Below are 14,685 nucleotides of genomic sequence, written 5' to 3'. Positions count from 1 at the left end.
AGAGCCCCCTGGGTCTACACGGGGGGCGGGGCTCTTGAGTTTCAGGTAGATCTCGACTTCCTGAGACTTCCTGAGGATGAAACGCTTGAGGGGAGAGGCTCAGCCCCATCCCTAATCCAGACACTGGGTCAAAGGATTTCCAAACAAATTGCCAATCCCTAAGATCCCAGGCAGAGGAAGACAGAACCCCGGTTTCACAACTCCCAATGGTAGACATCATGGACCAAACTCTTCGCTTTTCAAAAAAATTTGAGGCTGCCCACGCCACCACTGTGCCGTGGAGGGGCACTGTGACACCAGCGAATCCTTCTGGTTTGGAGGGGGAAATTAGAGGAAGGGGCTGTATTTCAGGAGAGGAAGGCAACTCTCTCCTCTCTGTTGCTGAACCCAAGGGAAACTAGTTGGGTGAAGACAAAGACAGATGAAAGATTTCAACTTGGTTTAGTTTTTTGGCTGGGTTGTTTTTTTTTTTTTTTTTTTTTTTTTTTTTTTTTTTTTTTGGGGGTGGGGGTGGGGAGGGTTCTTTTTTTTTTTCAAGAGAGGACTGCAGGAAAAAACAATTTTTTTTTTTCCCTATTCTTTTTTTCGGAGCTGGGGACCGAACCCAGGGCCTTGCGCTTGCTAGGCAAGTGCTCTACCACTGAGCTAAATCCCCAACCCAGGAAAAAAATTTTGCAAAAAAAAAAAAAATAATAATAATAATAATAAACTTACAAACGGTTGTCGCCTTCTACCCTTCGCCTTCAAAAGCTTTCGGCCACAGGCCCGGGAACATTAAACACACGATTGCTCAACATTACATGGTGACACACTTGGAGCCTCACCAAATTGAGTTGTTAACCAATCTCTGTCCGAAACAAAGGGTAAGGCAGTGACAAAGAGGGCCCTGTGCCCAGCCTAGAGGGCAGTTAATCAACAGTGGATCTCAGGGGTCCGACTGGCGGTCCAGAGGCCCATTTCAGGGAACTCGCGGGCCTAACCCACTCCTCAGAGGCCTGAGTCACCCGAGAGTTAAGCGGCCTTTGGAGGGAAGTTGATAGGACCCCTGCGCTCCCACGAGGCCCAGGTCTTAAGGAATTAAAATTCGAGGGTGGGCGGGAGTATGGTAAACTTTGTCTCCTGGAAAAAAAAAAATCAATGAGGGAACAAAAAAAAAAAAAAAAATAAAAATCCAGGTGGTGGGAGGGAGGAAGAGGAAAGGTAAATAATTTGCGGTTTCCAAACAGAGTCACTGGCTGCAAAGGGAGGGAACGGAAGGGTTGGCTGAGGCATTACCTTTTCGGGGAAAGTTGGTTTCACTAGAGCCATTAAGGAAAGAAAAGATACGTGTAAGAAAGACAGCAGATCGATGAGTGATCACCTGGGCCATTCTCTCCTCCGTAGCTAACTGGAGCTAAATGTCACGGTGGTGGCGGTGACTTGGTTATGGCAAGCTCACGGCGGCCCCTGGTCTAGCTCTATTACTCGTTATCTGCAGAGCAGATTTGCAGGAAGGAAAGGATGCCCTATCGGGTCCCCAGAGGCCGGCACCTGCTTGCACCGCCTTATAAGGGAGGGAGGGACGGCCCTGCGGAGTTAAGTGGAGCCCAGAAAAATGAAAATATTTCCTAAACGTGGGAGAACTTTACAGTTTTGGGTCTAGATAGCCCAGCCCGCCGCCACCTAGAGCTATAAAGGCGAAACACCTTTTCTGAAATCAAACCCACACAGAGGGCGGGGAACTCATACAGTCTGAGTTTTCTCCGACCAACCTCCTTCATTTGTTTCCACGCCAAGCCATGTTTTAGAACACGGCCGGGACAAACTATTTTTAAATGCTCATAGCCTTCTTAAAGGAAAGGGATGGGAAGGACTGAGCAGTATAGGCTCACAAGTAGTCCTGGCATTTTATCCGGCTTCCAGGCCTCTCTCTCCAGGGCCCTTTGTCTGCTGTTGGCTCCTAAGACAGAAACAATTGGGCCTTGGAGCCAAGCCCCTCTCCGAAGACCAGAAATCAAGGCAGATTAAGAGCCTGCTGTTGCCTGCAGCCCAGCCTGCCTCTCAGCCATCCCTCCCCCAACCCTCAAGCCAACAGCCTGCTTTTGGAGAAGCCAGATGGGTTCCCCCTTAGAGACTGAGGATGAGGGCTCTTGGGGGAGGGAGCTGATGTTCATCTGGATGGGGTGAGACTCTTCCCCAGTGCAAACAGCAGGCCACAGTGGGAGAGTTGGGGGCGGGTCTATTACCACGACTCCTGCCTTGAGTGACACCGGTTGGAGGAACCGGGCTCCTGGGAGTTATGGACTGGGATGAGGGGAGTGTGTGTGTGTGGGGGGGGGAGCAGAGGCACTGAGATGCACAATCATATTCCCATGGTAGGGGACAGCTACCCAGCAAGTTGCCAAAGTCTTGAGAAATCCCAGTCCGATTCCGGCTTTCAGGAATTGCCTGGAAAGTCTGGGTCTGACCTCGCCTCTAGAGCGCTGGGTTTCTATCCACACCTGCTGGTCTGCTGCTCACAAAATGGACTGTTTTTTTCAGGGCTGGCCAAAGAACAGTTGGCTGGAGCCCAGAGAGCATTTGACTCAGACTGGAAAGTCACTATCTGTGCCCAAACAGTGCTTTTCTCCTGAACAGCGCAGAGCTCGTGCTACAGATCTGGGCTGTGGTGACCTTTCTAGAGAGGTGCCAGTGGGAAGGGGAAGAAGTCTATGAAATGAGGCGTCTGCATAGGCTCTTGGCCCAGGACAACGTGAAACTGGAAATTCAAGCATGCCCTGGGCACTCTCAACACCTCCCTCTGTTTGACTCACTGTATCAATCTGTGAAAACGGAGACCTGAAAACAAGACCAGAAAGATACATTCTGACCAGAGCCATTTGAGGTATTTCTTTATAGAGTCCAACACTTCTTGCCGGCCAAAAAGCCAGAGGCAAATCCAGAGTAGAAACGGCATGTGGTCTGTCCATGCAATGGAGTTCTACTCCGTTATGAGATGGGCTGGCAGTGGCTAGAATAGGAATGTACCTTGAACACATCATGCTGAGTGACAGAGTCCAGATATGAAAGGCCACATATTACATGATTCCGTCCTTAGCAAATGTCCCCAACTGGCAAATTCATCGAGACTGAAGGTTATATCGGGGCTGTCAGGGGTGGAGAAAGAGGAAAAGAGGGATGACTGCTAATGGGTACGGGGGTTCCACGGTGTGTTGGGGGTGCGTGAAATGTGCTAGAATTAGTGATGATGGCTAATTCTGTACAGTTCAAATGGCGAATTTTATGGCATGTGGGTTATATCTCAATTAAAAAAAATCATTAAATAGGCACATTTAAAAAAAGAAAGAGAGACTACAAATAAATAGGCCCTTTTAATCCCAGGGCTTCAGTTCCTCACCCTTGAACCTGTCTCAAATGCCTGGGGACATGGGTCAGGCCAAAGCACTGGAATGAGGGTGGCCAAGTCCTAACCTCAAAGATAATTCAGGGGAAACTTGAGAACAAAAAGCACATATGGCCCTTGGGAGAGATTTCACAGCTGAGAAATGGTGTCCTGAGTTGTCAGTGAGGATGGACACAGGGAAGCTGCGGTCCCAGCGCTCAGAAACAGGACGAGAGACCCGGACACAGGCTTCCTCACCACCAGATTTCAGTTTCCCAAGGAAATGCTTGGGAGAGATGTGATTTTTGGACCAGGCTGGGCTTTCTTCAGAGCCTCCCCACGCCCGGCAAACTTCCGCAACAAGAACAACAGAAAAGCTCCACACACCCTGGACTCTTCCCACTTCCTGCTGTTTCCTCAAGCTACACACACAGACACACAGACACTTGTTCAGGTACAGACAGATCAACCGTGGTTGCGGGAAAGTGGTTGGTGTTGTTTTGGGTTTCTTGTTTTTCAATGAGAAAACATAGCTCAGACTGGTCCCACCCTACATAGCTCTGGCTGGCCTTGAACTTCTGATCCTTCTGCCTACACTTCCCAAGTGCTGAGATTATAGACGTGTACAGTCATGATGGCCAGCTTTTCCACTGGGGATTCTGGCTACCTGCGGCCTGAGCTTGAACAGAGACTCCCGGGAATTGGGGACTGGTTCTTGTCTTGGGGATGGTCACTGCAGAGAAGAATCAAGGCCCCAGACTGAGACAGGAGGGAGAGAAAACCGAAGAGGTGTCATGGAGAGAGGCCAGCACGCGCACCGGGGAAGGAAGGTGCCGCTTACCCGGGTCCTGTCCTCGATCTCGTAGATGCGCAGCTGCATGGGCACGTTGAAGCTGTGCAGGATGTTCCCGCCGAACACCAGAGAGTCCACGGGCGTGTACACTGCATGGATCCAACCTGAGGGAGGGCAGAGGGAGGGTGAGCCCTGACTCCTCTAGAAGACAGGAGGGCGCAGGGGACACGGAGGTGCGAGGACATGTGATATGGACACCAAGGCTCCCAGGCAGCCCAAGCGATGCAGCCAGCAACCCCCAGAGACCCTGGCTGACTCAAGGCAGGTGCTGGACTGCTGCAGGCAAAGTGCCGGTCTTGAAGACTTGGGGGATCAGACCTTCCCACCGGGACGTGGCTGTTGCCAGGAACATATGGCCCTGGTCCCAGCACTCATGCACAGTCAGGAGGTAGGAGGACCCTCCCGGGCTGTACGTCTCTCCTCAGCCTTTTTTCTTAGTCATTCCTTGGAACACTGGTCCCGGAGGGCTCATATGGGACCGCTCAGAGCAATGATTACAGAGCCCGGGTACACCGTTTGCATGAAATCCTCCCAGACCCATTTCCAAGTCATTTCCTTGGTCTCAGGATGCTTGTACCCCCATCTCCGCTTCCCCCGCCCATTCTTCCTCCTGTACTAAGTGCTGTGACAGGCGTCCCTTCTGCACAAGGCCACACTTGTGGCCTCCCGTGGTGCACTCCCAACACAGGCCTTGGTTTATTCATTCTTTTTTTTTTTTTTTTTTTATTTATTTATTATATATAAGTACACTGTAGCTGTCTTCAGATACACCAGAAGAGGGCATCAGATCTCTTTACAGATGGCTGTGAGCCACCATGTGGTTGCTGGGATTTGAACTCAGGACCTCTGGAAGAGCAGTCGGTGCTCTTAACCACTGAGTCATCTCTCCAGCCCAGTTTATTCATTCTTATAGAAGCCATCTCTTTCCAACTACAACCTACAGGAGAAGAAACGGGGTGTGTTGAAGCTTAGTCGTCTGTACGGATTTTGAACCCAGAGAGTTAGCCTCTGCCTCATTGATGGAGACTTTAGTTAACAGTGTCATATCTCCACTGAGACTGGTCACGGTTGCCAGTGCAGAGAAGTCAGTGTGGTCCCTAGAGCTGGAGCCAGAGGGCACAGAGCTTAACAGTTTCTGCAATCCGCAAGGTTGAGAGAGGCCCTAGCGGCTGGCAGCGGTGCTTCACATCTTTAATTTCAGCAGAGGTGGGCAGATCTCTGAATTCAAGGCCAGCCTGGTCTACACCTCGAATTCCAGGGCAGTAGTGGCTACACAGAGAAACCCTGCCTCAAACACACACACACACACACACACACACAAATGCACACACACACACATACTCATACACACACACATACATACACACACACTCATACACACATACACATACACACACACAAACACACACATACACACACACACACACACACATATACACACACACACACACACAACACACACACACACACACACACATACACACACACACACACACACACACACACACACACACACACACACACACACACACACACACACACACACACACACACACACGAGTCCCTTGCTGAATAAAGGAGCAGCACTAACCGGCAAGGGAAACAGCTATTTCTGCCTTGCCCCCGAGTTCTAGGAAACAGGCATGGGAGCACAAGGGGAAGCAACAGAGAAATACACTGAAAATTCTGGAATACCAAACAGTTCCAGCTCTCTCCCAGGAGAGTTGAGACATCAGTTCTCAGGCTTATGATCTACACCCGCTGTGGGGAACGGAGCCACCAGATGGGTCTGCTACAGTTGACAGTACCACTGTGATTGAGACGGAAACACTTCCTCAAATTGGGCTGAGGGTGTCTGGACTCTCAAGATCCTGTTCCTACACTTCACATGGCTGCCTGTCATGGTTTGCCTATGCTCGGCCCAGGGAGTGGCACTATTTGGAGGTGTGGCCTTGTTGGAGTAGGTGTGTCACTGTGCTGGTGGGCTTTAAGACCCTCATCCTAGCTGCCTGGAAGCCAGTCTTCTAGCAGCCTTCAGATGTAGATGTAGAATTCCCAGCTCCTCCTGCACCATGCCTGCCTGGAGCCTAGATGCTGCCATGCTCCTGCCTTGATGATAATGGACTGAACCTCTGAGCCTGTAAGACAGCCCTAGTTAAATGTTGTTCTTTTAAGAGTTGTCTTGGTCATGGTGTCGGTTCACTGCAGTAAAACCCTAACTAAGACACCATTCTTCCCTCTACCCAAGTCTGAACTTAGGGAACCTGGTTCCAGACTCTCCCCATGAAAACATCCCTGTTCTGCTATGTGTGCCCACCTGAAGACTGTACTACCTTCCTTGTGGGGAACTCAACTGCTACAAGCAGTCACCATTGACATCAGTTTGGAAAAGGACGGCGCCTACGTTAATACGTACTGATTAACCCAGACTCTCCAGCAGGCTCACAAGACTTACATCTACCACAGAGTGTGAACAGAAGACAGATCCCCCTGTCAGTAGGCAGAGAATCTGTATGCCAGCTGTTCAAGGGCTGCTAGAAGCTTCTACCAACTTTCCTTCCCATCCTAGGGTATCACAGGTGGACCAGGCAGGCTGCCTTGGATTAAAATGGCCGCCCAGTTCCTCTCCAGCCCAGCTCACATTTGCTTCCCTGTCTCAATGAGGCCCTTAGAGGGAGACAAAAAGGGAAACCGCGGTGTTCAAGACTTCATCTCTCCCCATTCTCCGGAGGACGGCTCACTCACGACAATATTGTGGGAAGCCTAGAATGGTGTCCTGGGTTATAACTGGGCAGGAGAGGCCAGCATCGGCCGTCAGCACTGTGAAGGCAATAAACATCTTAGCATATTCAGGCCGAGCAACCAGGGACAGAGGCAGACGTGGAAGGAACACAGTGACCCACGAAACCCACTGCCTGGGTGATTTCTGGGACTTGAGGGGGCCAAGAACAACAACCCCAGAGCTCAGGATGCAGTCTACAAGCCCCTTGGCACATCTGCCTCCATTTTTGCAGTTGCTGTAGTGATGACCTCACAAATTCCGTGAGTGCCCTACCCCCAGCCCCTGGCCCCGGCTGGCGCTGACTAGCAAACCGCAGGCGGCATCTGACCCAAGGGCATGTTACGCTTGATCTACCTCACGTTACGAAATGAGAGATTTTACCTGAGAATCTGGATTGCTTTCCTCCTCTCAACATATGGAGATGATATACAAGCCAGGCCCCAATATTACCTGGTCCCGAAACACCAAAGCCAAGCAGTAATTGCCAAGTTTCCTGTGCCTCCAGCACGCTCTGCGGGTCACCTGCTTCACATTCTACCCTGTGCTGTACCCGGTTTATAAGGGTGGACTATCAAAGGCCCAATCATGTTATAACCATCACCATTACTGCCTTGTTGGCTCCAAGTGGTTCATTGTCTCTCATTATGATTTTTTTTTAATTTTAATTTTCTCGGATATTTTATGTATTTATTTACTTTTTTTTTTTTTTAGATCTGGGGACCGAACGTTTCCTTTTTTTTTTTTTTTTGGAGCTGGGGATCGAACCCAGGGCCTTGGCGCTTCCTAGGCAAGCGCTCTACCACTGAGCTAAATCCCAACCCCTTCCCCTGCTTCTATGAGGATGCTTCCACTCCCACCCACCCGATTTTTTTTTTTTTTAAAGACAGGATCACACTGGATAGCATTGGCTGGCCTTTAGCACCTATGTAGACCAGCACAGCTTCAAACTCATAGAGATCCATCTGACTCTACCTCCAAGTGCTGGGATTAAAGATATGCACTACCACACCCAGGTAAACTGTCTCTTGACACAAGGAACATTCAGCAGCCCAGAGTAGCCTCCTCCTGCCTCAGGAGGAAGTGGTTCCCACGGGATGGTTCTTATTCCAAGGCAAACATAGGGAATACGTTAAGAGCAGCCTAAGCCTCTTGACTGCAAAATGCTCAGACATTGCCACTCTCAGGTATACCTAACAGGGTCCCCATACTGGGACTAAACACCATAGTTGCCACCTGGCTGGATGCAGCCAGGAGGGAGGGAGTGTTCGCTACATCTCCTCAGCCCCTTGCTCATTGTCTGAAACCAGTGTGGCTCTAAGAACATTTGCTGTGCGAAGGGCTTTAAGCACAGAACCAGTTCGAAGCCAGCTTGGGTCAATTTCAATGATCTTCCTCTTCCATGGAGCTCGCCTGACCTTCCAAGGGACAGAGACTGGAAAGAAACCAGCCTTGGACTCCTTCGCACTCAGACACAGAAGAAAAGACGGCACACCCTAAACCACTCTAACCCACCAGCATCCTACAAGCTCTCAAAGAGACAGAAACAGGGGACACTTAGGGCCTAAGGCAGCAGAGCGCACGTCCCAAGTCACTAGGGAGTGAGTGTCAGAAGTATTATAGTTGGTTTGGTAGAGCACTTACCCAGGGGATGAGACCCTGGGTTCATTTCTCAATAAAGGCAGGCAGGCAAACAGACAGGCACAAAAACAGACCGACAGACCGACAGACCGACAGACAGACAGACAGACAGACAGACAGACACACACACACAGAAAGAGAGAGACAGAGACAGAAAGACAAATTCACTGAGAGGCTGGTCATTATGCTATATGTCTGTGGTCCAGACATTTAAAAGGGAGAGGTTCATGAGTTCTATCGCACCCTGGGTTATATATCAAATCTCTGTCTCAAACTAGATACGATGCCACATGCCTGTAATCCCACCATTTTGGAAGTAGAGGCAAGAGGATCGGGAGCTGGAAGACCTTTCTCAGCTACATAATGAAATCAAAGTCAATCTAGGTTACGTTAGACCCTGCCTAGACACCTAGGTCTAGGGAATAAAAGTTTCAATCTTGGGGACAGCAAGATGGCCCAGCAGGTAAGTATACTTGCCACCAAAGACGATGACCTGAGTTTGATCCCTAGGACCCACATGGTGGAAAACAGAAAATTCCCACAAGCTATCCTGCGGCCTCCACACTCAACCTCTGACACACGCATAAAACACATACAGAATTAGAACAAAATTCCTATCTTTTAATGTTACCTAGCAGCAACAAATTAAAAAAATAAAAGCGATGCAGGTAGATTTTCAGATGCACCTCTATCAGGCTCTAAGTACCACTCTTTCTTTGAAATATATTTCTATCTGTTCATCCAACAGGATACTGTTTATATAATATATTCAACCATCCATAAGTCATAAAGGCTCAGGGGGGAAAACTGTTTCTGTAATGACCATACAAAGGCCCTTTTTCTTTTCTTTACATAAAGAATACAATGTAGCAACTCTTTACACAGTATCACACTGTACTACGTTGTTTTTTGTTTGTTTTTCCAAACAAGAGTTTCTCTTTGCAGCCCTGGAAGTCCTGGAACTTGCTCTGTAGCCCAGGCTGGCCTTGAACTCAGAGGTCTGCCTGCCTATGCCTCCCTGGTGTTAAAGGTGTGTACTACCGATCACTGGCTTGAACTGGGTCTTTCTGCTCCCTGAGAGACTGGTTTTGGTACCCACAAGGCATACTAGGATCAACCTCCTTTAGCTGACAACTCCCACAATTCTCCTTCAGATTCCTTTCAGTCAACAGTTTGCTGCTAGTCTGTCTTCTGGTTGACATGTCTTCCAAAGTCTGATTCCTAAGAGGTACACAACATGTGGACTTGACGGAGTGTGTGTATCTCACATGTCTGTGTCTCTGTGTATTACTGTGTGTGTAACTCACTGTGTCTCTGTCTCGCTGTCTCTATGTGTGTCTCACTGTGTGTCTGTGTCTCACTGTATGTGTTTGTGTCTCACTGTGTGTGTGTCTCACTGTGTATGTGTCTGTCTCACTGTGTTTGTGTGTGTGTCTGTGTCTCACTGTATGTGTTTGTGTCTCACTGTGTATGTGTCTGTCTCACTGTGTTTGTGTGTGTGTCTGTGTCTCACTCTGTGTATGTCTGTATCTGTCTCACTGTGTGTCTCTTCTGTATCTCACTATGTGTCTGTGTCTCACTGTGTGTGTGTGTATCTGTGGAGCAAGGCACACAGTACCTAAGGACCACACTGTCTTCCCACAGAAACCTCCAGAGTAATGATTCTCAACCTTCCTAATGCTGTAACCCTTTAATATGGTTCCTCATGTTGTGGTGAGCCTCAACCATAAAATTATTTTTGTTGCTATTTCACAACTGTAATTGTGCTACTGTTATAGATCATAGTGTAAATATCTAATGTGCAGGGTTTCAGATAGGAGACCCTTATGAAGGGTCATTTGACCTCCAAAAGGGTCAAAACCCTTGGGTTGAGAACTGCTACTCTAGAGGAAGGCCCAAGAAAGACATTCAGATGTCCCCAGAGGAAGGACCTGAGGCTTCTTCACTGGTATGGTAACTCAGGCTTTCTCTGGAACCTGAGACTTGCTCCCCTCAGGGCACACCAAAGGCTCATCGAATTCCAAGGCCCACAGACATCCTCGCTCGGCCTTCAACCCTGGCCGAGACCACAGGACTGCAGGGAGCTGCTCCAAATATTGGGGGAGCCGGTGGTTGACTGACCCCAGGCCAACCATCCGGGAACCTACCAGAAGGGATGAAAAATGTGTAGCCTTGCTTCAGCTCAATTCTTTGGCAGCGTTCCACGCGGTCTCCCAGAAAGATGTCACTCTGTTTGCCAGACAGCACCCACTCCTCATACAGAGCCAAGTTGTGCAGGGTTGGAGGGATCAGCCAAAAGATCTTGGGAGCAAAAGGAAACAGTTAGGCTGGAGTCTCTGATTTCTTCCAGGCTTGGAACAAAACCAAGAGAGCCCCACCCACTTGGGGAGAGACATGGAGGAGGGGGGCATCTGTCTGTCTGGGCTCCCGAAGCAGGGCTCAAAGCAGAGAGGGGGTTCTGGCTACCTTTGGGGTTATCCCCATTCCAACTGAAATACCAAGGCAGGAACACTCCCTGCAGAATTTTTTTTTTTTTTCTCCCAAGCCACAGACTTGTCTAGGAGGTGGGGAGTGGGGGTGGGGGTGGGTTAAGGAGTGAAAGATGTATGATAAACTCGCCCAATAAATAAATTCAGCCTGCGCTCACTTCGGAGGGGGGGAAAACATCTGGAATCAAGTGGGTTGACTTCCTCCCAGAATCTCTCCCAACACCGCTGTTTCTAAGGAAGGTAGGAGAAGACCCACAGGAGCCAGACACATGGGCACTCTCAAGAAGGACCTTCATCCGTGCAGGGACACCAGACGCCAAAGGAAACAGAGCACAGGTTCCCTGGATGTACACCCTACTACTTCCCTTTCAGAGTGCTATTCTATCTAACGCTGGTGTAAAATGTCTTGCTTAGAGAGGCAGGCGGTGGCCGCCTCCTACTTTGAAGTTAAAAGTCCCACGGCAGAGCAGACCCAAAGCTGAGGAACTTTATGCTGGAGCTCCCTAGAGCTGAAAACAGAGGAGGAGGCATGAATGGGTGACCCTCCCCTCCTGTAGGAGACAGAGAGCCAGGAGGTGGTCCCAGGGGATAAAGTGGCCCTAAGTGGCTGAGCAAGGGGGAGAGGAAGGGAATAGCAAGACTCTCTATGCATACAGAAGCCAGAGATACTAGGGGCACTCACCTTCCCGCCACGGAAAACATGGTACCACACGGAGGTGCCTCCAAAGTCAATGTGGAAGTCGGTGAAACAGCCCTTCACGCTCATCAGACAGTACCTGAAGTGCAGGAGTCGGGGCAGAAAACACAAGTCAGCCTCAAATCACACGTGGCAAGCAACCGCGGCAGACAGAGCCACCTGACTTGACGCCCTTTTACAAAGGAGGCAGATGGGGAATTTTTAAAGAACTGAGACAAAATCGAAGTGGAGTTTCCCCTCCTGGGGGATGCCCCTGTAATCAGGTGACAAATCTCGAGCCTGGGTCACCCACCATAGATGCTCACACACAGCATCTAGGCTTCCAGGTTCCCAAGAGAAATGGCAACCCACGGGCCACTATCAGTTTCGACCTTTACCCCACCCCCCACCCCCACCCCTGGCCACCTCCGAGGCTTCCTTTCTGTTCCATTCTGGCTCTGTGGCTCTGATAGCTTCGGCTCTCCCCAGCAGCCAGCCCCCTTTGTAGCAGCCGGGGGCCCCCTGGAATTCAGTAGTAAACCACCTGCCTAGTTTGCCAATTACCAGTCCCCATTCATCTCATTCATTGGACCAGTAGTCCGGCCAGGAATGAGGCACAGTACTGAGAGAAATGGGTAAGAATGCAGAAGATCCCTGCCCTTGCAGATGAGAGCCCAGGGTTGAGGATTGCACAGATAAAGTTAAATGATACATATGGCTTGCTAAGAAAGCAACTGGGCTAAAAATTCCACCCAGTGTGATTCTGTGCGTCCCAGGTAAGGAAATCCAAAGAGGAAGTCCACAGACAGATTAGTGGTGGCCAAGGGGCTGCCTGGGTTAGGGTTGGGGCGGGGGTGGGGCAAGAATACACTAATGAGCGTGGGGTTTCACTCTAGCAGGATGAAGAGATCCTAAAACTGATGATGTAGTTGTGTCACTCTTTGAACACACTAGAAAACACTGGGTTGGACACTTTTTTTTTTCTGTGTGAATGATACATGATTTTTATCTCGATAGAGCCGTTTTATCTTTCTTCTTCTTTTTTTAAGTGAAGGGATTAAAAGAAGGTCCTGGGACCTGAGAGGGATGAAGAACTCTGGCGACAGAAGCTGGATCACAGGTTATACGTTCAAGAGAAGGAAACCCACAGCAGCAGCCCTCCCTTACAAGCACCGAAGGAGGTAGGTAGCCCAGCCTTCCCTGCAGGTACACAACAGTCTTCTGGTCCAACCCCCAACGTGTTACCACTGGCCCTAGGGGGTACACAGAACCTGAGTAAGAGAGGAGGGCACCTCGCTGACTTTCATTTCAGGCCTGGCAAAAAATAGTGTTAGCCCCCTACCACTGACCCCTACCCACAAGAACCCCAAGGGGCACGAAGGAGCAACCTCCCCCTCCCTCCTGCTCATCTTGGCACCTCCAGAGGCCCGCAAACACGTTTACCCCACTGACCTCTCTTCCCTGCTGTACTTTGCTCTTCCGTGGTTTGGGGAAGAGAGATGGAATGGGGCGGGGACCCGAGGGGAGGAGCCAGCAGCAAGCCCGAGTGGAGAGAATGGGGTAGGGGGGTGGGGGGCGTGGGGGCTGTGCTGGCTTGAAGGTTGGAGGGCTCTGAGAGCCCCCTCCTTCTGGTTTGCCTTTTGCACCTCTTGTTCAGGTGGACCCGGGGCTCGGCAATATGCAGGCAGCGTGCCCCGTGTCCCTCCTCCGGATAGGCTGGAAACAGCCTTAACCATGTGTCTGCAGGAGGCTGACAAATCAGAAGGCCTCCCCGTACATCAGAGCCCCGCTGCCTAGCAACCCCATCGGAGGGGTGTAGTTGACAGCTCAGGACTGTCACGAAGCTGGCACTAGGGCTCCAGAAGTCCTGACTGGGGCTTTACATCCTGTTTGCCGGCAGGAGGTGATGCAAACAGGTCTCCTGACTTCAGACTCAGGAAATCTTCCCTCCAAAGAATGGGGGGGGGGTCCCCGAAGCCCTACCCTATCCCACCCTCATGGACCACACTGGCCTCTTTCCTCAAAGCTCCACTTCAAAATATTAGTCCTCATTTCCCTAAAACCAACTCTTCCCCTCTCTTCTCTCTCTCTCTCTCTCTCTCTCTCTCTCTCTCTCTCTCTCTCTCTCTCTCTCTCTCTCTCTCTCTCTCTCTCTCTCTCTCTCCTTTTTTAATCTAACCTTGGTTTCCACCCCCTCCAGGCCTCAGCTGAACACAGACTAGAGAAAACAATTCAAGTGTGTGGGGTGGAGCCAAGAGAACGTGTTTCCTTCAGCCTGCAGCTGGATGCCCAGAGGGAGTACCTGCAGCAGGGAAAAAGGACCAGGGTTGGGGGTGTCCAGCTCTAGGGCCCCTGGCACTGCTTAGCCAAACCGGTCACTCCTGCTTAGCCCGTCTTCCAGCCCTCTCTCCCAACCCCTCACATGGAAAACTAGGATCCTCTGGCTGTGTGTGCTCGGAAAGTTCTCCAAGTATAGCCCGCATCTGACCTGCCCTCAGTCAGGGGCCCACTGTGTGCTAGAACACTACTTCCAGACCAGCCTCCTCTAAGGTGGGACCTCCCTTTCGGCGTCAGTTCCACTCCTCCCACCTCACACGTCCTTATTAAGTCAAAGTGGCTTTGACAGAGTGGCTTTACACTGGCCCCTGCAGTCCAAAGGCAACCCTAGGATTTGCCTCCCCAAGGCTCCCACCCGCGCTGACTTGGGGCTCCCTTCTCGCTCCTGCTTGCTCTGGCGTGCCGCCTTTGCACTGACCTCTACAGCTTCCTCCTCCCAAGCACACCGCAGTCACATGGGCACCTCGGTCGGCTCGGCTTGGTGCCACAGCCAGCCCGCCAGCTAGCCAGGCTTCCGCAACGGCAAGGCTGGACAGCCAGGCACGCGAC

At 50.6% G+C, this 14,685-nt stretch overlaps 1 protein-coding gene across 8 annotated transcripts in view; it reads right to left on the bottom strand.

Annotated features, from left to right (window-relative positions):
* The window catches only part of Kdm2b (lysine demethylase 2B), a 126,183-nt gene that overhangs the window by 70,274 nt on the left and 41,224 nt on the right, over nt 1–14,685 (bottom strand). For 6 of the 8 annotated variants that reach the window (XM_032886515.1, XM_032886511.1, XM_032886512.1 and 3 more), the window contains exons 7-9: nt 11,806–11,899; nt 10,782–10,935; nt 4,203–4,318 (exon numbers count right to left, since the gene is read on the bottom strand). In XM_032886515.1, coding sequence (XP_032742406.1) covers nt 4,203–4,318; nt 10,782–10,935; nt 11,806–11,899 — 364 coding nt within the window. Of the gene's footprint in view, nt 1–4,202; nt 4,319–10,781; nt 10,936–11,805; nt 11,900–13,251; nt 13,352–14,554; nt 14,680–14,685 lie in introns of those variants that run through there. The other 2 variants (XM_032886517.1, XM_032886518.1) reach the window with 2 other exon arrangements.

The sequence above is a fragment of the Rattus rattus genome, chromosome 16 (assembly GCF_011064425.1).
Source record: "Rattus rattus isolate New Zealand chromosome 16, Rrattus_CSIRO_v1, whole genome shotgun sequence".
NCBI classification, from domain to species: Eukaryota; Metazoa; Chordata; class Mammalia; order Rodentia; family Muridae; genus Rattus; species Rattus rattus.
Note: the sequence above shows the minus strand (reverse complement) of the source record. Positions and strands in the feature narration are given on the sequence as shown.